Source organism: Myotis myotis, unplaced genomic scaffold, assembly GCF_014108235.1.
Source record: "Myotis myotis isolate mMyoMyo1 unplaced genomic scaffold, mMyoMyo1.p scaffold_m19_p_18, whole genome shotgun sequence".
In the NCBI taxonomy this organism is placed as follows: domain Eukaryota; kingdom Metazoa; phylum Chordata; class Mammalia; order Chiroptera; family Vespertilionidae; genus Myotis; species Myotis myotis.
In genome coordinates, this window is record NW_023416322.1 from 28,933,351 (window position 1) to 28,960,158 (window position 26,808).

Here is a 26,808-nt window from a genome sequence, read left to right on the forward strand (position 1 = left end):
TTCATGAAACTGGATACCTAGAGTGCTGGATCAGAGGAGGTGGGACATAAAGATAAATATGGAAAAAGTTACTGATATAGGAGCACTCTCCTGTGACGTAGGATTTAAATTCTGGCAAGATCCCTGGAATATGAATACGGGGTGAATACACTTCTAGTGTTGTAACATACCTTGCGAATCACACAAGGACGCCTCAAGAAGTTGAATTAAGGAGTCACATTTATTGCAAATGCAGGACTACGAGGGGGCATTTTGCTCTCTCAAATCTCATAGTGATGCCCTGACTGGTTTGGCTCAGTGGATAGAGTGTCGGCCTGCAGACTGAAAGGTCCCAGGTTCGATTCTGGTCAAGGGCATGTACCTTGGTTGCAGGCACATTCCCAGTAGGGGGTGTGCAGGAGGCAGCTGATCGATGTTTCTCTCTCATCGATGTTTCAAACTCTCTATCCCTCTCCCTTCCTCTCTGTAAAAAAATCAATAAAATATATTTTAAAAAATTAAAAAAAAATCTCGTAGTGATTAAGTAGCTACAACACCAGATTTATATAGGCAAAAATCACAAAGGTATCGATTACATCTTTGGGTTTGGAATGAGGAACCTGGTTTGCACAAAGCAGTTACAGAAGCGAAATTGAGCCGATTAGTTATCTACAAAGATTAATTATAGTTTTGGGTCTTCGGACCACTGAGTTGACAGAAACACATTATCTAGAGCCCTCGGGTCTCGGGGCCACTGAGTCAACGGAAACACATTATCTGTGGCCACTGAGGCAATTTAGGATAATTGTGCTGTCCTGGTTCCCAGGTACAGAAGGATGTGCTTTCCAAAACCAGTGAGATCACAATCAGTGGGACATTCAAACCACCAACATCGGAGTATTCAATCGGCTGGGACAGCATACACAAGTTCAGAAAATCAAAGTAACTTTTCTATTGTTAAACAAAGCAAGTAAGTACAGAAGCCAAACAACAGGGTTAAAGTTAAACTACAGTATCTACCTGAGATGACTGCTACCATACTTCACTAGGATGGTCCTAGGTTTGGAGAAAAGGATGGCCCACACAAAGGAAGGTAAAAATGCCAGGACAAGTCATTTATGTTGATGACCATATTGAAAAGAGGGAGAATCCTCAGACCTTTTGAGGATTTTTGGACAAAGGATCTGAATTAACACTGATAGTTGACAACCCAAAGTTATCCCATTGTTACGGAAAGATCGGAGAAGAACCAAGCAAAGCTTAGAGAGATGGAGTTACATTTATTACGCGCGGGCCCAGAGGAAAATGTCTCTCAAATTCTGGGTGAAATCACACATGAAGTTTCCCATATTTTATACGATTTTACTTTCTTTGTCTCCCAAATATGGGGTTATTCCGGTTCCCTTTGCAAGTTCTTAAAGGGCTCTATGTGCTGGGGCTTTGAGACCTCGACCAAAGGCTTGGCCTGACGCCAGCACTGATAACTTCGTCTGGGGAAGGTTTAATGGCCTCTCTGAAATGGGAGTACTTTTATTTTCCTTATTATTTAAGCCAGCAAGCATTTACAGAAGCCAGAAATAGCAGGGTTAAAATTTCAAACAGCAGTTTTTATATCAGATGGATGCTTCACCATGGTCCCTTGTTAGAGTAGGGCAGGGGTGGGCAAACTTTTTGACTGGAGGGCCACAATGGGTTCTTAAACTGTACCGGAGGGCCGGAACAAAAGCATGGATGGAGTGTTTGTGTGAACTAATATAAATTCAAAGTAAACATCATTACATAAAAGGGTATGGTCTTTTTTTTTTAGTTTTATTCATTTCAAACGGGCCGGATCCGGCCCGCGGGCCGTAGTTTGCCCACGGCTGGAGTAGGGGCATATAGGGCTCAGATAATAAATGGAGTCCAGTTCAGGTCTGGTTCACCGAAACCATGGATCCACCCAGTAGTCACTTCCCCATGTATACATATATCATACAACTGAAATGGATATCCTTTGATGTTGCAGAACACTCAGTTTGGTTTCTGGACCCATGGAGTAAGTGATAAAGGCCAAGTGGAGGCCTGAAACTGCTCCACACCAAAATAATAAAAACTTAAAACGACCATATCCTAGGAAAAATGGAAGAGATTAGCACCACCCTCCAAGACTTACAGGAGAGCCCAGGCAGGCTTGATCTCCAGTGGGGGGCAAGCAAGAGGCAGCCAGCAAGAGGCAGTCAATCAATGATTCTCTCTCATCATTGATGTTTCTATCTCTATCTCCGTCTCCCTTCCTCTCTGAAGGCAATTTAAAAAAAAAACTACAGGAGAAGTGGCCTCTTTTATACCACCAGCTTGGCTCCTACAAAAACTGAATAGATCATGGCAGGGGGCAGTGGTTTACCGTAAAATGGAAGAGAGTAAATTACCAAAGAGTAAATCCAGCCCTAGCAGGTTTGGCTCAGTGGATAGAGTGTTAGCCAGCAGAATGAATGACCCTGGGTTCAATTCCAGTCATGAGCACATACCTCAGTTGCAGGCTCGATCCCCGTGGATGTTTTTCTCTGTCTCTCCCCCTCCCTTCCACTCTCTCTAAAAATCAATGGAAAAGTATCCTCTGGTGAGGATTTAAAAAAAAAAAGAGAGAGAATACAACTCTGACCAATTTACTAGCTGACAGTAAAGGCTGTCAACTTTTAAGTGGGACCAAAAGTAAAAAAAAAGTCTCTGCAGCCATATGGTCTCCACAGACCTTATGAGACTAAGATATCTGTGGAAGGAAAAGATGGTTTGGCAAGCTCTCATAGGAGAATCATAATGTAGACCCCTACAGCTCTGGAGCAAAGCCATGCGAGCTGCAGCAGAAAAATACATACCATTGGAATAGCAATTCTTGGAGTGCGACTGGGTTCCAATAAAGACAGAGCAATTGACTACTGTTCATCAAATGACCAAATAGCTAGAATTGCCCATCACAAACTGAACCCTGTCAGATCCTCCATGTCAATAGGAAGGCCGGGCCCAGAAAGAACACATTTTCATACGGAAGTGGCACCTTTGGGATCTGGCATAAGCTGAAAGTCAGAGGCACAAGAAGCTGAAAAGCAAGTGGCCCAGATTCATATCATTCACATCTTACCCTGGCACCTCTTCCTCTGCTCACGCCTATGACCCTTTTGGGGACTGTTTTAGTCCACTCAGGTAGCTATAACAAAAATACCACAGCCTTATAAAAACAGAAACTGATCTCTCATCGTGCTGTAGGCTGGGAAGTCCAAGATCAAGGGGCCAGCAGAACTAGTGGCTGGTGAAGGCTCACTTCCTGGTTCATTGACAGTCATCTTCTTGCTGGGTCCTCACATGGCAGAGGAGGCGAGAGAGCTCTCTTGGGTCTGTTATCAGGGAACTAACCTGAGTCACCTCCCAAAGACCCTACCTCAAAATACCATCGCATTGGAGATTAAGTTCAACATGAGTTTTTGGGGCAGGACACATTCAGTCTATAGCAAGGATCCCTTGTGAGGGGGAATCAGAGAAGGAAAAAGTTTAAGCTTGGTATGTAGATAAAAGCCAAATATTACTGCCACATTGCAACCCCAGTGGTGAGGGGAAGTTCTCCCGGTGAGGAGATCTGGACAGTACCTCTGGTCATCCACTTGGTGTGGAAAGAGAAAGTCCGTAACAGGTCATGTATGTCGACCTGGGAATTAATGACGTTAATCCAGGCTAGAAATCAAATAGCCTCCACTTATCTTCACTTAGTGAAGATCGAGGACAAGAAGGTCTGAGGACGAGATGTCACTGGACCTATAGGAGTAGTCTTTAAAAAAAATATTAGATCTTTACTATTGAAAATATTACGTATGTCCTCCATTCCCGCCCCCCCCCCCCCCCCGCATTGACTCCTTCTAGCCCACTCCTACCCCCTGCCCCAGGCCTTCACCATCCTATTGTCTGTGTCCATGGGTTATGCATATATATGGTTGATCTCTTCCCACCCCCCTTCCCTCTGAGACCCCACACAGGAGTAGTCTTGAAGTATGAAGATCTTTGTATCACAGGTTAATGCCCACTAGAAAGCAACCATCAGACGAGGCACTAAACAACCACTGGCAGGATGAGTCAGCCACTGTCATCAGCTGCCCAGTTTTAAACAATGGATACACTGAACGAGTTAACTAGTGGTAGGGATAGAGGAAACTGCTTGTCAATTTCTACAAAAAAATTTACTAGGATTTTGATAGAAATTGCATTAAATCTATAAATTTGGGCAGAATTGCTGTCTTAACAATATGAAGAGTTCCATATCTCTTTTATTTAGATCTTCTTTAATTATCTCAGCAATTTTTATAGTTTTCAATGTTCAGCTCTTGCACTTTTTAAAAATTATTTTATTCTTTATTGTGCTAATATGAAACTGTTCCTTCAATTTCATATTCAGATTGTTGCCTATAAAAATGCAAATTTTTAAATTTATCTTATATCCTGACATCTTGCTATACTCAGTTATTACTGCTAGTAATTTTTTTAAAGTATTTTTTTATGTTTTTATTGATTTCAGAGAGAGGAAGGGAAAGTGAGAGATAAACAGAAACATCAGTGATGAGAGAGAATCATGGATTGGCTGCTGCCTGCACATTCCCTACTGGGGATCAAGCCTGTACCTGAACCATGGTTTATAGGTCAGTGCTCAACCACTGAGCCACACCAGTCGGGTGCGACTAGTAATTTTCTTGTTGTTGATTCCTTATATATTTTTTCTACACATAAGCTCATGGTACCTATAAATACAGTTCTACTTCTTCCTTTCTATACCATGTCTTTCTCTAGCTAGAAACTTCAGTACAATGTTGAATAGCAGTGGTAAGAGCAGATATCTTGTATTTCTAATCTTAGTTGGAAAAGCACCATTAAATATAATGTTTAGTAGAGTAGAACCTCGGTTCTTGAAGTTAATTCATTCTGGAAAGTTGTTCGAAAACCAAATCATTTTTTTCCCATTAGAAATAATATAAATTGAATTAATCGGTTCCAGACCCCCAATTATCCCATTTTAATTTCTTATATATAGTACATGTCTAATGTGCTATTTAATCTATAAACACATTAAAAACAAAAGGACATGACGTAAATGAAAATTTAACAGAAAGGAAATGAAATGTACAGTAAAAAAATAAAAATTTAATAATAAGCAGCAACAAAAGCAAAAAACCCAAAAATATTCACAGCACAATTTCTTGAGATGTTAACCTGGATTTAGTGGTAAACTGACTCATACTTGATAATTCTCTCCTTTGTTGCTTGAGAAACGTCACTGATCATATCAGCATGAAAAGGGTTGTCAGGTTGAGAAGTGAATTGTTTAAAATGGGAGATGTTTGAGAACTGAGGTTTGATTGTATAGGTTTTTGCTAATACCCTTTTAATGTCTAAAAGTATCTATTATCCCCCCACATTTAATCATGTTCACTTGAGTATAAAATTCTAGAATAGAAATAATTTTACTTTAGTATTTAAAAAAGCAATGCTCCATTATCTTTATTTCCTAAAAATTTTTTTTTTGAGAGAGAGAGGGAGAGGGAGAGAAAAACATCTATGTGAGAATAAAACATTGATTGACTGTTTTCTACATGCCCCTTACCAAGGATCAGGACTGTAACCCAGGCATGTGTCTTGACTGGGAATCAAACTGGCAACCTTTCAGTGCACTGGACAATGCCCAACGGAGCCACACCAATCAGGGCCTGTCTATCTTTTATAGCCTTCTGTTCTGGTTTTAGGGATATATCATCTCATATTCCTAAGGACATTAAAGACCTGTGTTCTTGCTAAATTTTCATCTTTCTGTATAGTCTGTTTCTCCCAAGTTGCTTATTCTGTTTGTATGAATCTCCATCCTTCATGCTGGAGACTGTCCACAGATGTCTGGCAACTCTGGCTCCATTTGTGCTTTCGGTGGTACTCTAACAGGCTGATCAAAAATATCAATCGTAGCCTTGGCCGGTGTGTTCAGTGGTTAGAACGTCAGCCCACACACAGAAGGGTCATAGGTTTGATCCCCAGCTCCAGTCAGGTGCTTGCAGGAGGCAACCAATCAATGTGTCTCTCTCACATCGATGTTTCTCCCTTACCCCCTCCCTCTCTCTAAAAGCAATGGAAAAATATCCTCCGGTGAGGATTAACAACAGCAACAATAAAAATCCACTACATTCTTACATACTAGAAGAGTTCAGAGAATTTTTTTTAAAGGTGGGAAGCCCTTGTTCTACTAAAAACAACTACAGTATTTAAGTGTGATATGGCTCATTGGACGCATGGCTCAGTTGGTGAGAGTTTCATCTTGTCTTGGTCAGGGCACATACAAGAATCAACGAAATGGCCCTAGCCAGTTTTCTCAGTGGTTAGAGCATTGGCTCCGGACTGAAGGGTCAAGGTTTCAATTCCGGTCAAGGGCCAATCAATGTTTCTCTCTCTCTCCATCTCCCCTTCCCTTCCTTCCATTCTCTAAAAATCAATGGAAAATATATCTTCAGGTGAGGATTAACAACAACAAAAAAGTGTGATATAGACACAAAGGTGGACTACTAGATTAATAAAATAGAGTCCAGCCAGTGTGGCTCAATGGGTGAGTGTGGATCTATGGACCAGGAGGTCACAGTTAGAGTCCTAGGGCACATGGCTGGGTTGTGGGCTCAATTCCCAGTAGGGGGCGTGCAGGAGGCAGTGATCAATGGTTCTCTCTTATCAATGATGTTTCTATCTCTCTCTCCCTTCCTCTCTGAAATCAATTAAGTGTGTGTGTGTATGTATATATATGTATGTATACATACACACACACGTGTGCGCGCACACACACACACACACACACACACACACACACATACACTAGAGGCCGGGTACACGAAATTCGTGCATGGGTGAGGTCCCCTAGGCCTGGCCAGCAATCAGGGCTGATCAGGGCCTTCCGGCTGCCGGCTGGGGCCTTCCTTAGTTCCTTGCTGCCCCCTGGTGGTCAGCACATGTCATAGTGAGCAATCGGTCTCCCAGTTGAACTCCCACGGGGACACTTTGCATATTAGCCTTTTATATATATAGGCATATATATATATATATATATATAGAGAGAGAGAGAGAGAGAGAGAGAGAGAGAGAGAGAGAGAGAGAAATAGACCAGCACAGGGATATATATATGTTATCTGTATGTGTATTTGTAATATTTGTACATATATATGACTATGTTATGTTTTCAAATGGAAATAAAATTGGTCTCCTGATTCATACCATATAGGAAGATAAATTCCAGGTGGATTTATAAACCTAAATGTAGCCCTAACCGGTTTGACTGAGGGGACAGAGCATTTGCCTGCGGACTGAAGGGTCCTGCGTTCGATTTTGGTCAAGGGCACATGCCCAGGTTGTGGGCTTGATCCCCAATAGGGGGTGTGCAGGAGGCAGCCGATCGATGACTCTCTCTCATCATTGATGTTTCTATCTCTTTCTCCCTCTCCCTTCCTCTCTGAAATCAATAAAGATATATTTAATAATAAATAAATACCTAAATGTAAAAGGCCAAACTATAGAACCCATAGAAGATAATAAAGGAGAGTATCCTTTTAAGCTTGGCTTAAGAGAGATTTCTAAAAATATAAATAATAACCATAAGTGAAAAGATAAATTTGGCTACAATAAATCAAAAGATAAAAGAATGAAAAGACTAAATTCCATTACTATATTTTCTCTCCTCTGTTCTTGAGATAGATAGATTATATATATATATATATATATATATATATATATATATATATATATATATATATCCTCTTTAGAAAAATCCTTTTATTTTCGTTTTAGTGGGATTTCCTGAGGAAAGAGGTAAATAAATCTGGAAGATCTGCTCTTCAAAGCCATAGTGCTAAAAACTTTAAAAAATATATTTCTTTATTGATTTAAGAGAGGAAGGGAGAAGGAGGAAGAGATAGAAACATCAATGATGAGAGAGTCATTGATCGGCTGCCTTCTGCACAGCCCCACTGGGGACCAAGCCCGCAGCCCGGGCATGTGCCCTTGGCCGGAATCGAACCCGGGACCTTTCAGTCCACAGGCCAACGCTCTATCCACTGCGCCAAACTGGCCAGGGCCATAGTGCTAAAAACTTTTTTACTGAGAAAAAGATCCATAATGTTGTGCTAAATTACAGCTTATCTAACATGTATAAAAAAATAAAAGCATGCCAGTAAAGGAAGAAATATTTGCCCATGTAGTTCCTTAAATGATCCCATGAGCTATCCAATCACAGTGATCCCACACCAAGGAAGCAGTTACCCCTACAATTCCAAGCACTCTTGCTTTTTTTTAGAGTCTGATGCATCCGTGTCTGGAAATGCTCTTGGGATTAGCTCTACATATCCTATCTCCTCCAAGGGGAAAATTATTTTCTACTGGCACTGATCTTAACTTATCTCAAATCGGGTTTTAGAAGTAGAACAAAATATTAAGAAACAAGGAGACGGTTTTGGGCCATGATAATTTAGGAAACCCTGGATAGTGCTAGAAAGTGGAACAACCTTAACAAAACCAAGACCAAGAAATTAGCATAAATAAGGGTTTTACTATTCAGTTTGTGTGAATGACACACTGACATACCCCTAATTCACTGTTCCACACACCCAAGGCCCTGAGGAGGAGAAGCTAAGCCCATTGATGGTGAGGAAAGGGTGGGAGGTGGGAAGAACATGAAGGCCTCTGAGGGTTAACAAGGCTACTGGGATCGAGACCGGGACCAACGACCTAGGAATAAATCCAGGATGGAAAAGGCATCATCCAGGGCTGGAGCTGTTGGTGATTCTGGATCTAAGAAAGAAAGTGATACACGCAGACACACTAAATGGCTAGGCAGAGGCAAAGGATGGGAATAATATTAAAAAGTAGAAGAGTAAGGGTTTTCCTTTTCCAAAGAATTAAAAAATGGATGGATCCCTTTGATTCACACGCTTCACTTACCATCTTTAGGACTGCCATCTGCTTCTTGATGGATTACTGTGGTTTCTTTTCGGCCCTCACTGTCCACCACAGTCCGGCGCTCCTCTACTGTCTACAAGGAGAAGCCCCCACCATATCCTTAACATCACTAAAGGTGAGGTCCCTGGTTTCTTTACAAAGATCCCTCTGTCCAAAACATCCTTAGCCACAGTTCCTTTCACCCTTCTCCCCAACTCACCCCATCTGGCCTAGTGATCTTGGTCACAGAGACACTCTTGAAATAGGATTTGGGCTGGGGCTGCAGAACTGGGCCAAGGCCCTCCTGGGAAACCTGGGAATCAAGATCTAGAAGGACAGAGAGAAGAAACAGGAAAGAAAGAGTCTAAGGGAAAGAAGGAACAAGTGTATCAGGAAGAAACTTTCGGGAGAGAGAACAGAGAGAACTTCTGAAGAACAACAGAGGGCTGGTAGATGTCCTCTCAGACTCACCCTTGTCCTCTTTGGCTCTAGACTGGGGGGTCACAGGCCACATATCATCAAACTGCAGAAGCCAAAGGAGATGAAATGACATCTTTCAATCTGAAACTTGAGGGGTCACAGAACCCAAAATATTCCCAACTTCCAAAACCACCTCTCCCCAGGAGATGATCCCATTCACGATCGCTTTATTTACTCATTCTCTTTCCTAGCTGTTTTATGTATCCTTCTACCAAAAAAGCCTTTTTGCCCTGGCTGGTGTGGTTCAGTTGGTTGGAGTATCATCCCCTGCAATGAAGGGTTTTGGGTTCGATTTCCAGTCAGGTCACATACCCAGGGTGCAGGTTTGATCCCCCATCAGGATGTGTGCAGAGGCAACCTACCAGTATTGATGTTCCTCTCTCTTCCTCTCCACCTCTCTCTCAAATCAATAAAGACATATCCTTGGGTGAGGATTGAAAAAATAAAATAAATAAATAAATAAATAAATAAATAAAAAGTGGGGATGGTAAATTAAAAAAAAAAAAGAAAGCCTTAATGAACTGTTACTTTCCTGACCTCCCCCAATAATCCTGTCTTGTCCAAGAATCATACAGACCAGTGTTTCGTTTGTTTTTTTAAAAGAAAAAGCAGAAGTCCTATTTTCCCCCAGAGAAAATACTACAAGCAGCTTAATATAGGAAACAGATAAATACTCTAAGTGGAGGGCCCAGTATTTCAACCCAAGTCTGTTAGATTCCAACAAGGATTTTATTTTTCGCACTCTATTAGGTTCTCCCATAGGCTTTCATTTCCGGCTCAGATGTACTCACCCTATGAAAAGGTCTCTGGGAGCCCCAGTCTGGTGCTGGTTTTGGAGAGTCAGTTCTTGCATCACTCTCCAAGACCCCCCCAAAGATCCTGTGTTGGTGACTATCTGGATACTTAAGCATCGAGTCCCGAAGTGTCCGTCCCTCCTGCAATCTCTCACTAGGTGTCTCTGACTCAGGACCTGGAAGTTCTGCAGAAAGATGGCAAGTGTATGGATGCTGAGGGAGGGAAAGGGCTTGGGATCTCTTAATCCCCCTTGAAATCATCAGTCTTCTCATACTTCCCACCCCCCAACTACTTTCTGCAGGCTCTTTATTTCACCCACCAACCCAGTAGAAACCATAGGTTCTCCCTCAGGGGCAGCCACACACCAGGAGGACGGGAAGGCAAGGTCCAGGCCCCCATCTCGCTGAAGATGTTATTAAAATCCCGTACTAGGTCATCAAAGCCGAAGTTGTCGTGGAAACGCATCCCTCCTCCAGGGGTGAAGCTGAAGCCGAAGCCAAATTCCTCAGGGGGTTGGGGACCCTCAAACCTCGAGCTCCCAGGGCCCCAGGTGGCTCCTCCTTCTTCTTCATCGTCATCCTCATCTTCATCTCGAGTCATCCCTCCAAAAAAGGGATCTCTGTGGCTGGGGTGGAGGCAGATTGGCCACCAACATTTCAGCACTCACATACCCATTTTATGGCTTAAACCATAAAATCAACTCATGGGTGGCAAAGTGGGACAAGAACAGGTGTCTGGGCAGCTGGTGTGAGGATGAGAAGACTGGCCATCGGAGTATTGTTTTTAATCAGGTAGTCCTCACCTCGAGACCCCTCCCAAACACCGCCCCTCCCTCCGCCCAAGGTCCTGCTCACTCGCTCACCGACCTCCACCCCGAAGCCCCACTGTCTTCCCCGCCCGGGCCCTGTTGCATCACCCCAGAGTGGAGAAAGGCTTAAGCTGCTGCTTTTCCTCCTAGCGACCGCCTCGGTTACTGTCGCGGGGTGAGTGTTCAATGTTGTGACTTCTGTTCTCTCCACAGGAGTTGGAGTGGAGACAGAAGTTTTTCCAAATATACGGTGTCAGAGGTCAAGCTGCCCTCAGAAGACCCCCCCCCTCCCTTGTCCGACCCGGATCCATTCTCACCTCCGAGGTCCAGAAAAGCCGAAAAAGCCCCGAAAGAGGTCAAAGAGGCTCATTCCCGTATTGGGATTCGAACCTCCAAATCCCACCTGAGGCCCATTCACACCGGGAGGAAAGCCGGGGCTACGCCGTCGGAAATTAAGCGAAGAGTCAGCTTACGCTGCCGGAAAGCAAACCTGCGATCGACACCCCGTCGTAAAACGGCCGTAAGCAGGACGCGGAGGGGGCGGGGCAGACGGGCCTCTCATGTGCGAAAGGTTTTCATTTCGCAGCAACAGTTCGTTTTTTTTCTGGTAGTGGGCGTCCTGAATTTTCATCTTCCGACGATCACCTGCCTCCTAAGCCAATTCTCTCTCCTGCCGACCAACCCGGCCCAACACGGTATCGCGAGGGTTTAATGGTGCCGATAAAGCCGCCAGAGAGCAGCCCATCCGCACAATGAACCGGTCCCGCGCCCGCACTCACCGCCGGTTCTCCACCCCCGGCTCAGCCCCCCATCTGAAACCACCGGGCGCCTTCTTGGCTGCCCTCAGTGAAGTCTGAGTGGGATGGACAAAATACTTCATCAAGCTCCTTCAGTACCCAACTCCCCGGACTTAAGGGGAGTTAGACGTGGGGACACATGCACCTACTCTCTCCAGCTAAGGAGCTTATCACCATAAAGGATCCTTTTAATTTTTCTATGCAGGCTTTACAGCCAGCAGAATAAAGGCTTTGTGAGAGGCCAAGGGAAATCTAGTGGAGTCTCGAAGAGAAGAAATAATTTGGGCTCTTAAGTATCCCCCTTTCCCTATCATTCATGGCTTTCAAAGCCTCTCCCTCCTGCACTCCTACCCCAATCTCATCCCTGGCCTTCCTCTAGACTCCTTTTTAGGGGTTTGGGTATAGCTATGGAAAATGAAACCACTCAAGCAGCAAGAACTACTTCTAGGAAAATTTGGCCCCAAACTTCAGTTTTTCCAGTACACAGTGCATGTTGCCCGACTTTGCAATTCACTTGCTTGGACTCAGCTAAATTATACTTTGACTTTACAAAGGCGTTTCTTTCAGCTCCTTCTTAATCCTCTCCCTTTCCACCCAATATCCACTCTCCCACTCCCTTTACTGCCTGAAATGTGCGGTATATGTAGCAGTTTTTGAAGGAAATGAAGATTTGAGGTGGTTCTTTCCAGGCAACAGGCTGTGAAATTCTTAGGGGAGAAGGGAAGGGAATCCCCTCAAGGGCACAATACTAAATCATTAAGGTCAGAGTTGTTCTTAAAGGATGAAGATTTCATTTTATTCCACTGCCTTCGGGGCCTGCTAGAAGAGGCCCAGTTGGTACAGTAATACTTATTCACCAAGCTGGTCATCCGCGAGACTGAGGATGTCCTAGACGGAGCAAGAATGGGCAGAGGCTGAAGGTAGATGTTTTCTTTTTATATATACAAGACACATTAATCCATTAAATTTGAAGACACAGTACAAAAAAAAAAAAAAACCACTTCAACTAATCCATCTGACAATGCTGTTCATATTCATGACGCCATTTTTTGTTGTTGTTTTGCTTCCTAATAATAAAGGAGGAGACATAGGGCTGTTGGGCTGATATATATTTGGGGGTTCCCCCCTCCCCACCTCACCCATACACCACCAGGGTGAACAGGAGGAAAAGGAAGGGCAGGGCCCACAGCAAAATTTCATAATCTTGAATGCAAGGGGGAAGGAGGAAAGGAAAGGGGGGGGGGAGTGAAAATACAAATCCTATAATACATACAACAGAGTGGGGATGGTATGGGAATGAACAGACATGGAGCTGAGGCATGGGGTGGGCCACTGGGGGTGAGGGTGGGGCAGCGGAACCCCTCCACATTCCTCTCTTTGATGCTGTTTCCATAGTTGCCAGGCTGAGAAGCCCTCTCAGAAGATGGGACCAGGAAGAGGGCCGGGGCCTCAGTTGGCCCCCCAGCTGTAGCTGTTGTAGGCAGACTTGTTGGTCTGGGGCTTCTGCGGGATGGAGCTGGTCTGGCTACGTTGCCCGCTGCCCGTCTGCAGGGGAATGGGAGGATGATGGGGAGGAAAAAGGTGTCTAGTTAGTGTGACAAATCTGTGACATCTTCAGGTGGAGATTTGGAAATCATCTTGCTTCCCCATTCCCCTTGCTTAGAAACTATTCTGAAGCTTCTCAACCACAGAAAATTTGGTTTATATGGCTGCTAAAGCACCTCTGACCAAAAAAACAAAACACAAACAAAAAGCAGCAAAAATCCCCGTAAAAAACCCTTTAAACAGGGGAAAGATGAAAAGAGGGCAAGATACCTTCAGAGATTAGACAGTGAACCAGTTCTACTCATTTTCAATGGTACCGTCTCCTCCCCTCATGCCCCTGCTCTGAGAAAAGGCAACTCTCTAGAGAGAATTATGGCCTCTTGAAGATGAGCGATCACAAGCGATTTCACTTTCATTAATCCCCAGGAAGGCCTCATTGGGAAAGCTGCCTTTGAGAGCAAAGAAGCCCTTCTTCCAGCTCCCCAGGCACCTATGGTGGAGGAGAGGTCACTTGTACCATCCCATGGCTCCCCACCCCTGCCACATGTATCAGATCTGTGAGCCCGTAACAGGCAAGGTGGAGAGACAGTCTCAAGGCCCCAGGCTTCAGATGCTGCCCCAAGAATCCTTTCCATTGCAGTAACCAGGTGTTCCCAGAGGTGGGGAAGGGCAGAAAGAAAGAGAGCACTGAGGAGGGGAGGACAAGAGAGGACGGGAGGCCAGAGAGCTCAGCAAGGTGTTTGTGTTTGTGTATCCCGATTTGTGATCGTGCAAACTTTTCTCAAATTCCCTAAGGCTGTGGAGGTGTAATGGGGACTGAAAAGGAGTGGGTTCAAGCATATCATTCAGTTTCATTACCTGCTCCTCCTGCTGGCGCTGGCAACAGAGAATCATCTGCAAATATGGTAGCTGAGGCAGAACCAGGATATATGGAAAATAAAGGGACAAACTTTGACAATAGAACTCCACCATTATTAGAAGGGAAAGCTATAATGTGAGGGAAGGGGGGCGGGCTGGGAGAGGTAAGAGGGAAGGTGTGACCCAGGTCTGATGGGATGAGGAAAACTGTGATATGGGAGGAGGTGGAGAAGAAAGGCACCAAGGAATTGGGCAGAATTAGGTTTCAGTCTGGCCCCTTCTCTGACATCTCCTTTGCCGGCCACTCGTGTTATGTGCGCTTGTGTCTGTAATGTGCTGTGTGCCCATGGCTGGCGCTGGGGAGAATTGGGTGGAGGTGGTGGTGAGGAAGGGTAAGAAAAGGAAAGGGGAGGCAGTTTTAAGGGATAAGAAGGAAGAGGAAGAGAAAGGAGAGAGGGAGGGCTATTACCTGGCCATCCTGCTGTAGGTGATGGTGAAGGATCTGGGAGTGCGGCTGCTGATGGGGGGTCAGAATGTGCATAAAGGGGGCAGGTGGGTAGGCAGCAGCTGTGGCTGGATTGATGGGCCCCCCACTTCCTAGGGCTGAAGGCAAGTTGAAGGAGGCAGCAGGAGTACCGGAATGAAAACCTTGTTTCTCAAAGGATTGCTATGCAGGAGGATGGGAGGAGAGAGTAAAAGGGATCAGCAATGAATCCTGAGGATTTGAGCCCAAGCTCTCCCACCCTCAAAAAGCAGCATGGTGTCACAGCAGGAATGCTGCACCTGAAGTCAGATATTCATGTCTCAGTCTCAGCTCTGCACTTCAGTAGCTGTGTGGCCCTGAGAAACTTACTCTCTCAGCTTGTTCTCATATATAAAACAGGGATGCTTAGTTGTAAGGACCAAATGAGAAGCTGGATGTGAAAGCACTTTGTAAAATCTGTCATATACAAACACAGTGAAATCTGCTGACTACTCCTTAGCACCCCTATCTCTGGAGTTGGGCGGGAATAGGAACTCCATGGATTTTTTTCAAAAGAAATGCTGAGTTATCTTTAGTGTTAAAGGTCTTGGCCATGAAGCACTCCACTATAACTCCTAATGCTTTATATCAAACTTTAAATTTATGGTGGTGGGAGAGAAAAAAAAAAAATCTGTGGATAATGCAAATGCTTCACTTTAGTTATTGACATGGGCTTTGCCCACTCCTTTCCCACTCTTTATTATAGATATACTTAGAAAGAAGGGAATGGACTTACTTCCCTTCATTCCATATTCATTCTCTTTGAAAGTTATGAAAAGTTTGGGTGTGCCTAAGTTAAGGACACAATAAATCACATGACACATTACAATTTTCCAACCTTCCTATGACATTTCTCGTTTGTTCTCTCCCTCCCTGAAGACTAAATTTAAGCTTCCTCGAGAAACTCAAGTCTAAAGATGAATCATTTGCTAGTAGAATGGGTTTCCTGACACTTGCTCACAGGTGATAGGGCTGTTCCTGCTCACTTCTATCAATGCAACTCCATCTTCTCTATGTCCGTCTCTTTTTCCACTTCCATCCAGAGTCAGGCACCTACCTGGGTTTTGGAGTACACAGAACCCGAGATATCTGGCACGCCCGTGTTACTGGAGGTGACTGAGACACCTGGGGGAGGAGGAAACAGAGGAGGATTAGCTCAGCTAGCTGCCTGATCCCTCCCCCTGGGAGGTGGTGAGTGACATGTGAAGTCTTTCTAGCTAGAGCACGGCAAGGGAATTTTGGTCTGTTTTTCCAACTTCAGGTCAGTCTTGAGGGATAAGAGCTCATGACACAAAGGCTAGCGAAGGGTTTTCTTGTCATTTCCAGGTGTGTACTGAGTATATTGTGAGAGTGAGGTGAGTGGGTTTTGGGGGGACAAGGGGAAATAGCCAAACTCACTAGTACATAGTTTTCAAAATACCTCGGTAGCAAAGCCCAACAGGAATGTATTACACTTATAATGTCCATTTCAAGTCAATCCACCCTAAATGCACTCAGTCCTGCTCCAGAAGACGGTACTCTGGCTCTTTTCCTGTTCGTGAAGAGGCACTCCTGGGCTCAAAATCCATGCTTTCACAGCATAAGGTAAGTACTAGAGAAGCAGTTCAATTCCACCTCCAAGAGTACTTTTATTCTCAGAGCTTCAGCTCACTTAGTCCAGCTTCTCCAATCTTGGAGCTTCCAGGCTGTATACTTACGAGCTGGCATAAAGATGAAGATCCATCTACGCATTTTAAGGGAAGGGGAATGAGGAAGGCCTATAGGAATAGGCTGTCTCCTGCAGTCTCGGTGGAACACAAAACCTAAATGTTACTCTAGTTTACAACTTTAGCTTCTCCATGAGATAAAGGCTTCAGTCCATACTCTAACAACTCACATGTTTCCTTTTGAAAAACTCTACCACCACTACAACTTAAAGGAAACCAAAGTAATACAAGTCGTCATTTTAATTTATACTCCTTCAACTGAAATACACATAGTCTATCTCCTGGGGCAAAAGGTTAAGGATATAGGAAAAAAGCCATCAGGTAAGCTAATCCGGCATCTTATCTTACTAAAACTGTATGCAAAGATTTGAGGTCAAGTAACTCAAATTTAACTAGGAATTTAAAGCATGATTTTAAAGATATATTAGTTCTCATGAACTGAGATAAAATGAAACTTCAGAAAAACTTTGTATTTTAGTCTATGTCCTTGGAGACTTCTCCTTTGCTGTTAGGATTACTTTGACAGCAGAGTTTTTTAAAAACACTATACTGAAGTGACCAAATCACAAATGAAGAATCCTCCATTCACCCGCAATTCAGCAGCAATCCCCCTTCAAACTCCAGAACCCAAATCCTCCCAATGTCTAGGACAAAGGCAGCCATCAAAAGTTAAGCCCACCTTAGACAGCCACTTTAGAATCTTCCCAATAGAAGTGGCATCTTAACCTGGAAACCCCTCCCACATCACAAGTCCAGATAGTTCCAGGGAGGAGCAAACACCAACTAGGAAAAAGAACAGAACTACAGAAAGCAAGCATGAGAAAATACTTCCCCGTGTCCAAAGTATCAACTCCATGCTTTCTAGGCACTAAAGTGAAAGGGACAATATATGACCTGATTGAGTATTTTTCCCCTTCCCTTTCTTCAAATCCCAGGAGCCCATCTGGTAAATCACCGGCAATAGGCCTAACTTGAAAAAAAAAGCTTATTTTTTGTATGAAAAAGGCTATGTTGATGAGGTTTATATGGAAGGTTTGAGTAAAGTGGAATAGACAGGATATAAATAGAACATTTCTTTAGGAAAATGAGATAATGATTTAATTTTACTGCAAAGACTCAAACAGCTTGCTGAGACCCCTTGGTCATCCCACACAAATGGAAGAAATGGCTAACTTGACTCTCAAACTGGGTGGTAAGGAGCAATTTCGTTTCAATGTGTCCCTACTTGGTCTCACTCTTTTCAGAGGCTGGACTAGCTAAAAACCAGCTTATAGTCCAGAGGCTTTAAGTTGGATATTGGATAAAGAGACTGGAAATACAGGGGGAAAAAGAGATTTCTTCTTGTAGTTGCCATAATAGCCTCAGTGTAAGCATTAGAGGTCCCTACCCACCCTTTACCAATTAGAAAGCTCCTCAGGCTCGAGATCTCGTTTTCCTTCCAAGAGCCAAAATCCCCTTCTATAACCGCCTCCCAAACATGATGATCATACTAACACCATGTGGACAACAGGGAGGAGAACCAGAACCAAGAACCACTCTCTCCCTTGGAAAGTTGGTTACACCCCAGGACAAAATTACTCCAGTGGGCTAGGAACAAAGGAAGTAATATAGGAGTTTCCAATTAACCAAGAATGGTGGTCTCACTGTGCAAGTTAACTGTAAACAAAGGGCTGGTGGTGTACTAGTTGGATTGAATGGGGATTAGAATTTCTATAGGCAAGGATGTCTAACCAAACCTCTCCCACACATCATTAGCTACACCCACGAGTGCAAAACACTAATATTCCACAATCCCTGAAGGGACTAAGAACAATGCTCCTGAGTCATCAACTGGCTGGTCCCTCAAAACTCTTATCAGATCTCAACCAGCCACTTGGCCTGAGGGAACCAAATGTGAAAATTAAGCCTTGAAGATACTTCTCCAACAACAGCTCTGAACACCATCCCTTCTACCTTTCACCATGACATGACACTAAACCTTTTTTCCTCCCCCCGCCCCCCCTGCTTATGTCAGAGGCAAGGGGAAGATCTAAATAAAAAGTGAAGAGCTATAATAAGCATGGAGAATCAGGGATTTTCTACAAATAACTGTCTTTACCAACCAATCAACAGGTTGGAAACTGAGACTGTTTCCCCTCCCCCACCTTCATAAAAATCACTATACTGAAAAGTTACCAGTTCTTTGGCTATGCTGGAGTTTGATTGAAAAGGCCACCCTCCACCCTTCATCCACTGCACAACATTGGATCCTAGTGTCCAGAAAGACATGCACGGAAAGAACGCCAGAGTTAGCTAAAGAAATACCACAGTTTATTGAAGACTACAAATATTTTTTGTTACAAGTTGAAACTACATGCCTTCCAGAAAACAAAAGCAACAGCAGGTGTGTGCATTGATGCTTCGGAGGTGCTGCACCGCTTGAACTCGAAATGGGTAAGACAGGGTCAGACACATGGGGGAGAGGGAACTGGGGGGAGGGCAAGTTCAAAAGCCCAGAAGGTATCCACCAACTCATTTCCCCAAGCCACGCAGGCCATGGCCTCAGATCAGCAGGCTCTCCTCAGTGGTCTGGTTTCTGAAACAAGACTTCAGTGCAAATTTATACACACACACAAAACAGAGCCCCCAGCCTTGGGCCAAATTAGCTCTCTGCCGTCCAGAAATGCTTGTAAGGGGGTGGATATTTTCTTCCTAAAAGGAATCAAATACATAAAAATAAATGAATTTAGAGGTTGATGAGGAACGGGATGACAACCTTCTGTGGGGCTGGGAACTGGGGGTTCTCAAAAGGGCTGTTAGAGAGTTTCTGAAATCCTAAGGGAGGTAAGAAGCTCTGATTTCCAGAACCAGGTTTGCTATTCCTGAACCTGGTCCAGCTAAAACTTAAATCTAATCTTGGAATGGGGCCATTCCAAATCAAAGAGCTTATAATACTTCCCCAAGGATTAGGGTGGATCGTGCTCAGTGAGAGGAATAGCCACCAGGGGTCCTAGATATTAAATCTCAATGGGTGCCTCAGGATTTCCTGAGTTTAAATCTTGACCTAAGTCATACAACACAGTTCAAAACTCCACCTGGCTGTTAGTTCCCAGACCAACTGCCACCTGTGCTCAGCTCAGAGTTTCCCAATTATTAAAACCTTGGGCAATTTATCAACTTGGAGGCCACACAAGGGTGAAGAATGCAGATGCAGCTCCATCCAGATCATCATGAAACCATAACTGAGCAGAGATTTTTGAAGTACAATCCTTAACCCCCCCCCCCCATATTCATCTACAAATCAATAAAAAAGTAGATGGAATTGTTTTTTTCAAAGACTCCTTTTCTTACTCCCTGTCCTCCAAAAGTGGAGTATAGGTTGTCAGGTACAGGAACAAGGAAGGGATGGACTAAGAATCTTTTAGGTCAGTACCCATTCAGGAGATTCCAACATTTCCCTCTCTGCCATCAGATGTGCAAATGGATTTTGCAAAGAGCCCAGCCATACAAGTGAAGGAACCTAAAGGTCCAACTCTCACTTTATTGAGTACAGGCATACTTCGTTTTATTGCACCTCACAAGTATTGCATTTTTTTTGGAAAGAGAAGGCAAGACCATCCACCATCAAAGACTACAACTCACTTTATTATGGTGGTTTGGAAAAGAATCCACATTATCTCCAAGGTATGCCAATACTCATATCCTAATTCTTTCTCTCCACATTTTAGGTCTCCTAGCTTGGGATTTAAAAGGGGCCACATAGCCGAAACCGGTTTGGCTCAGTGGACAGAGCGTCGGCCTGCGGACTGAAAGGTCCCAGGTTCGATTCCGGTCAAGGGCATGTACCTGGGTTGCGGGCATATCCCCAGTGGGAGATGTGCAGGAGGCAGCTGATTGATGTTTCTCTCTCATCGATGTTTCTAACTCTCTCTCTCCCTTTCTCTCTATAAAAAATCAATAAAATATATTAAAAAAAAGGGGGGGGGGCCCACATAAAAAAAGTAGTACTACAAAGATATGTATATGCTCAGTCTACTACAGCACACTAGCAAAGAAACCATTTAACCCTTCTATTCGGTAAATATGACCCTTTTGTATGACTGGTACCATACATATTAACACTTGCCTCCATTAACATCTCAATGAAATTTTGGGGCCCCTTGCCTTGCTTCCCACCCAAATATTAGGCCAGCCAGCATATGCTAATAGCCAATACATGCTCCAGGCCATCCCCGTCATGAGTGAATATATGGTCTAGTATCAAGCTCCTCTTTTGGGGCTGCTCAGGCAGACACACAAGCAGTCAATCATTAACAATCATACATGAACAGCAGCACACCCTCACCAATAGAACCTTATTTTATCAAGCACAGTCTTCCTCCTTGAAACTCATTTAATAACATCCCAGGCACCACTGACAGCTGGGGTCAAGGTAAGCTTACCAGTGTTGTATCCATGAGACCCATATCCACTTGGCTGTTGGAAAGGGGTGGCCGATGCATTCACACTGACATTCACACCATGCTGCTTGGAAGAGGTAGGAGCCACCTAAAGAGTAAAAAGGCCAGAACTGCCGTGAAATGGCAGCAGAGTACCGTTCACCCTACCGCTCTGCGTTCAGGGACTGAAGCGTTCAGATGATTACCCACTGTGATATAGGCCGACTACAGTTCACTTAGTGAATGAAATAGGCTCCCTACCAACTTTCTAAAATCCGTCAAGAAATGGTACGTTGAAAGAAGGGAAAAGGGCAGTGATAGCAGGGAATGAAGAGAGTCTGGGAGTAAAACTATATGCTATCATATTCCTACTTTAGCTAATTCTAATAACAGGTAATCCTTATCCCAATACCCCCAATTCCTGCCCCACTCCCTCCCCCAGGCCAGAAAGAGAAACTGTTCCGCTTTATCCATTATTAAAGTTCTTGAAAGCACCTAGGATAGCCTAGGATTAGGATACTTTACCACAAGGAAAGACCAAGCCCAGGTACTCACAGGGAACACAGCAGGCCCATACTGGAAGGTGCTGGGGAGGCCCGGAACCCCTGTGTAGTATGGCAGGCTGGTGTAACTGTAGCCAGGAGGCAGCGCCGGGTTCAGGAATGTCTGCTGCGTGGTGTGGTGAGTCTGCGTCTGGTTCTGTTGGGGTTGGGCCAAGGTAGTGGCCGGGGCTGGGGAGGAGGCATCCCCACGGCCAAACTTTGTGAGGTCACCTGTGACAGGAGAGGCTAAATGTACCCGCCTCTTCCAGCCCCCCACACCAATGCAATTACTACTCTGGTTTCCCATGATTCCAGAAAGTCCTGTTAAATTTGAATTACATTTCTTTGCAGCTCCACTTAGCACTGCCCTGCACACAGCAAGCACAGTGCTGTCAAGGACTAACGTCGAATGACTGTGCAATGCTGTAGCAGAGACAGGCTCCCAGAATAAAGTTCCTGCATGATTTCCCTGCCTACTCGTCTTACTTCATCTCCCCCAACTCTCCCTCCATGGGAACACTCCATGCTAGATTCAAAAAAACAATGATAGGTCAAGAAAATGGTAGATCAGTGAAGGCCTATCTATGGACAATCAAGGTAATGGCAATGAGACTGCCACTGTGAGTAGGGTACAGGAGCAGAGATGAGCAGAGGACGGCCAGTTCAACCAATGCATTTCCTGGAGAATGTCTGAAAACCATGTCAAAATATCATCTGGAATCACAGGGAGACAACAAAAAGATAAGGAAAAACTTGCCACATGCCCATCTTTAGCAGGATTCTGAATCTACCAAAACTGATTCATCACATCCATTCTATATTTCTGTCGAAGATCTTAACTGAACTGGGTCCCTTCCTGCTACTCATCAGGTTTCTGCCACCAATCTCAACACAATCTCCTTTTATTTAGCCCTATCCCAGTCCTACCGGAATAAGGGTTGCTGGACAGGCTACCATCCCTCCCAGTCAGCGGCGTGGTGGGTGCAGGAAATGGGATGCTGTAGTAATCCTAGAAGAGAGAATTAAAAGAGCAGAGATTCAATGCTACTATTCTCTCTGCTGAGAGGCAAGAAAATGTAAGTAATGCAACTTATCCAGCCACCGAATAGGCTGGCTAGAACTAGCACAAACTCCAAATTACTCTTGCATACACTGTCCCCCCTGCCTGGCCATGAGCACAGTCAAGCAAGGTCTACGGGTATGCCCAGTGTAAAACACACCAAGTCCACCAGGACCAGTAATATTCTCAAACCTGTAGATAATTAACCCCAATCGTCTACTTCTACTGAGAAAATAGATCTTTCTAGAATTCAAAGTGTCTGAAACATACAGAAAGCATCTTGAGAGTTCCAGGTACCCTGCGTTATAGAATGCTAAAATTTGTTTACTTCAAAGATGCCACAACTCTGATTTTTCTTTTAAGTTATCTTCTATTAGAGCCACTCCCCAAGACACCATGCTCTGATATCTCTTAAAGTGTGTGTATGAAGTAATGGTTGGGAAAGAGCTATGACTTACCAACTGAACATGTGAAAATAATCCCCCCAACACTAATTTTAAGATTGCTTTCTTTTCCCAAGCCCTACATGACATACTCACCAATGGAAATCTTGTCTGAAGCATCTGCAAGTCATCATAACCATATACTTGTGGCTGAAAGATACAAGCATATAAGAATACTAATGTGGACTGGTCATGATGCTAGCAAACCAAGGAGCTAGGAAACAAGGTATATCAACAGAACATTCATCCTCATTTTTAGGGAAGAACAGGAGACAGATTGTTTCCTTTAAGAGGAAAGAAGTAAATACAAAGAGATTAAGTGATTCATGAAAGGTATTGGAACTTTCCTTGAGTTACATACTAGTGATTCAACTAGACTGGTGTCTTACACAAGTCATACATGAATAGCCTGCTCTTACTTTCTGTTCAACCAGCCTGTCTCTTACAGTTTTCAAAACATGGCTTAGCCCTGGGCTGGTGTGGGTGTCGTCCCATACACCAAGAGGTTGCCGGTTTGATTCCTGACCAGACTGCAGGTTTGATCCCTATGAGGCAGCCAAGCCAAACGATGTTTCGCTCTCACATTGATGTTTTTCTCTCCCTCCCTTCCTCTCTCTCCAAAACCAATTTAAAAGAATTTTTTAAATTTAAATAAAAGTTTTTACAGTATTACAGATGTCACCTATTTCTACCCTCAACCCCGTTTGCAAAAAGCTACCACTGTCAGCCACCCATTTTCAGGTAGACCCAATGGAGTTGGAAACGTTGGTCTGACCAAAGTTCCAGCAAAGACCCTCAGAGATAGGGAATCAATTCAACTAGAGAAAATAATTCTCTAAGAAATTAAAAGGGATATCAGGTGGACATTCTGGCCTTTGGCTTCTGAAACTGAGAATATGTATTTCACAGAGAAAATATACAACAGAGAGCCTGGCCTCCATTTAGTCGTTCCTCTCTAAAAACTGTTATTTTTCTCTCTCAAAACTACAAAGATTGAAGCCTTGCTTTCATGCAACCACTCATCTATCCTATATTTTAATTACAGTCTTCCACCTGAAGCCAGATTTATAGAGTAGCCACACTATCTTCATCTTTTGGAGAAGACCCCAAAGTCTCACTTACCGGGTAGGCATGTAACAGCCCTGGAGCCATAATATACGGATTAGGCAACAATGGCGGGACCCCAGGAGGGAGATTAGGAGGAGCTTTTCCTAAAAAAGAAATTATATTTTTATGCTGTCACACAATTATTTCTCTCCTTCATCCCAAAGGAATGCCATCCACCTTTTCTATGCAGGGCTACCTGAAGTTGTAGCAACTGAGCTTCGAGTCGAGGCTGTGACAGTGGAGTTGCTGCCTATGTTGAGGCCCAGGCTACTGCCACTATTGAGACTGGAGGAGACACTGACCACTGGCGGAGGTGCAGAGACTGTGCTGGACGTGGTGGAGAAAGTGCTGGAGGAAGAATGAAGATTCGCCTCACTCTCCACGCTTGTGTGCTTCAAAAAGAGAGCGGTGGAAGAGAGGAGGAGGAAACAGCAATTAGCCTTAACCGGTCAGGAAAGATCAATAATCCCTGCTCTTGATTATGTCATCACTCAAATTCCCAATTAAAAAGGCTGAGGAATGGTACCAGAGTGTCCTCTGCCAAATTAGAAGAAATTACTAAATACTTTACAGATAGACATTCCCTAAGAGTCATCTGATAAGAATGGTAACAAAAGGCCCACTGCACACCATTACACTGTTCAGAAACAGCAGCAGAGAGAGTAGGGACAAACCAAACTCCCCCAAAACTAACACTGGTTGGCCAATAACAAGACAAAGATAGTTTAAATGTGAAAAATGTATCATAGCCTTTTCTCCTACACTCTTCATTAGTTCAGCACAAGACCAGTCGTGGGACAGGAAAAAGTCCTAATAAACTTAAACATGAAATTGTATATTTGAGAAACAACAGACTCCTAGAAAGCCTTAGCCCCCATTATCTTCCCCTAGGCTTCTGGCAAACCAGACACCTTAGCCCCAAATGTTAGCTGTCTTCCTTACCATTTCAGAGTAATTAAATAGTTGCTATAAATCACAACAGTGAAATTAGTTCTTTGACCAAAAGCTCTTATCTCATCTCTACTTTCACAGGATGCTCAGATTCACACTGATTATTTTCAGGACTCATGTTCAGCATATTTCAGACCATGAATAAAAATGGTTGTATCAGTTGAAAAGATATTCTTACAGAAGTTCTTGTAGCATACAAAAGCCCCACCCAGCTTCAGTTAAAAAAAAAAAAAACAAAGTCACACAATGATTCAGGAAAAGTCACTTCTAGGGCTTTGAGAATTGGCCCACAGCTTTACAATACTTCTGGATTTTTTTTGCCTCTCTTGACTTCAAATATCCTTTTACTCCTTTCTTACAAGATCGATGATCATTTTGCCACCTCAGAATCCCTTAGGAGAATCTTATGGTTGGATAGTTATAAGTATAAAAAACCCACAATTCTTTTACAGCAACATACTTACCAAAAGAGTGGATGTTGAAGTACGCCCAGAAGATGTTGATGACGAAAGGGTATTCTGCTGAGTAGATAACGTACTGTAACAAAAAAAAGAGGTTGTCGTAAGACACAGTGCTATAGTCACCTGACCTAAAGCTTGAATTAAGAATACAGCAAGAGCTTGGCCAGTTTGGCTCAGTGGTTGAGCATCCATGAACCAAGAGGTCACAGGTTCACTTCCTGGTCAGGGCACTTGCCTGGGCTACAGGCTCAATCCCCAGTAGGGGGCATGCAGGAGGCAACCGGTCGATGGTTCTTTCTCGTTGATGTTTCTACCACTCTATCCCTCTCCCTTCCTCTCTTCCTAAACATCAATAAAAACATATTTTAAAAAAAGAAGAATACAGCAAGAAAATAAGACAGAATATAGGACCAAGGAAATCTGAGATAATACAGTCAGCAAAATAGCCAGCCAGGGCTAGTGAGCAAAGGTAGAATGGATGTTGAAAAGGGAAAATAATCCTCCTCTGTCTTTACTTCCCATAGCTTTTAGGGAATCTACTTAGCTAATGTGACCTGTGCCAGGTAGAGGATTAATAAGATAAAACCAAAGAGCTCTCACCAACTGCTACTTTACCAACTCTAACCTCCAATCCTCACCCCAAATCACCTGTTGTGTTGTGTGGTGGTAGTATTTGGAATCTCCTCACTGTGGTTCAAGCCACCCAAAGTGGACGAGTGCTGATTGGTTGTCGTCAATAAGGAAGCTGCAGATACCGTTTCACTGAGAGGGGGGATACTAGAAGTAGAAGGTGAGTCAGATTTCACTGCAGAGCCTGTAGCACCTGGAAATGAAGAAAGGAAGTCACCTCATTAGAGGAAGGAGAATGCTTATTGGTGTGGCTCAGTTGGCTGAGCATATCTCATGCACCAAAAAGGTTGCTGGTTAGAGTCCCATCAGGGCACACACCCAGGGTGTGGGCCCCATCCCTATTAGGGGGCATGGAGGAGGCAGCCGATGTATGCTTCTCTCCCTCTCCCTTCCTCTCTCTAAAATAAATAAAAACATATTTAAAAGAAAAAAAACTTTTAAAAAGAAATGAGAGATGACTATAGTCCTAGGCTGGCTATCCCAAAGATAAGAGTGTGAGTTATTTAATAATGGATCATTTGTGTTTAGGTAGAATCCTTTTCTGTTTTTCAATTGCAAGCATTTCACAGCACTGATCTCCTTTGCCCAGTGAAGGGAACCAAGGGGATTATCACCATTTTAAGACAGAAAACCTAAAAGTTAGGATGGTTTGAGATTAAACAACAAGACAGAACCAAGCTAAGACTATAACCAGATGTTCTGATCATTGAGCCGGGGCTATTTTCACTA

At 43.8% G+C, this 26,808-nt stretch overlaps 2 protein-coding genes and 1 non-coding gene across 20 annotated transcripts in view; all 3 read right to left on the reverse strand.

Moving 5' to 3' along the window:
- Positions 1–8,575: 8,575 nt before the first annotated feature.
- HAX1 (HCLS1 associated protein X-1) lies at positions 8,576–11,519 on the reverse strand. The gene is made up of 7 exons (XM_036344251.1): positions 11,356–11,519; positions 10,596–10,855; positions 10,227–10,414; positions 9,427–9,478; positions 9,176–9,282; positions 8,959–9,049; positions 8,576–8,808 (listed from the first exon to the last, which is right to left on the reverse strand). The coding sequence occupies exons 1-7, from the start codon at positions 11,406–11,408 to the stop codon at positions 8,717–8,719; spliced, it is 843 nt and encodes a 280-aa protein (XP_036200144.1). The 5' UTR covers positions 11,409–11,519; the 3' UTR covers positions 8,576–8,716.
- Positions 11,520–12,669: 1,150 nt separating this feature from the next.
- The window catches only part of UBAP2L (ubiquitin associated protein 2 like), a 44,843-nt gene continuing 30,704 nt past the window's right edge, over positions 12,670–26,808 (reverse strand). For 4 of the 18 annotated variants that reach the window (XM_036344242.1, XM_036344237.1, XM_036344240.1 and 1 more), the window contains 11 exons: positions 26,098–26,272; positions 25,453–25,525; positions 24,234–24,429; positions 24,053–24,141; positions 23,027–23,080; positions 22,355–22,436; positions 21,441–21,658; positions 20,889–20,994; positions 15,819–15,886; positions 14,708–14,905; positions 12,757–13,380 (listed from right to left, as the gene is read on the reverse strand). In XM_036344242.1, coding sequence (XP_036200135.1) covers positions 13,285–13,380; positions 14,708–14,905; positions 15,819–15,886; positions 20,889–20,994; positions 21,441–21,658; positions 22,355–22,436; positions 23,027–23,080; positions 24,053–24,141; positions 24,234–24,429; positions 25,453–25,525; positions 26,098–26,272 — 1,355 coding nt within the window. In that variant the 3' untranslated portion in view covers positions 12,757–13,284. Of the gene's footprint in view, positions 12,724–12,756; positions 13,381–14,238; positions 14,290–14,707; positions 14,906–15,818; positions 15,887–18,755; positions 19,159–20,888; positions 20,995–21,440; positions 21,659–22,354; positions 22,437–23,026; positions 23,081–24,052; positions 24,142–24,233; positions 24,430–25,452; positions 25,526–26,097; positions 26,273–26,808 lie in introns of those variants that run through there. The other 14 variants (XM_036344238.1, XM_036344235.1, XM_036344232.1 and 11 more) reach the window with 8 other exon arrangements.
- Positions 22,500–22,633, reverse strand: LOC118673822. The gene has a single exon (XR_004973495.1). It is a non-coding gene; the product is annotated as a small nucleolar RNA SNORA58 (small nucleolar RNA).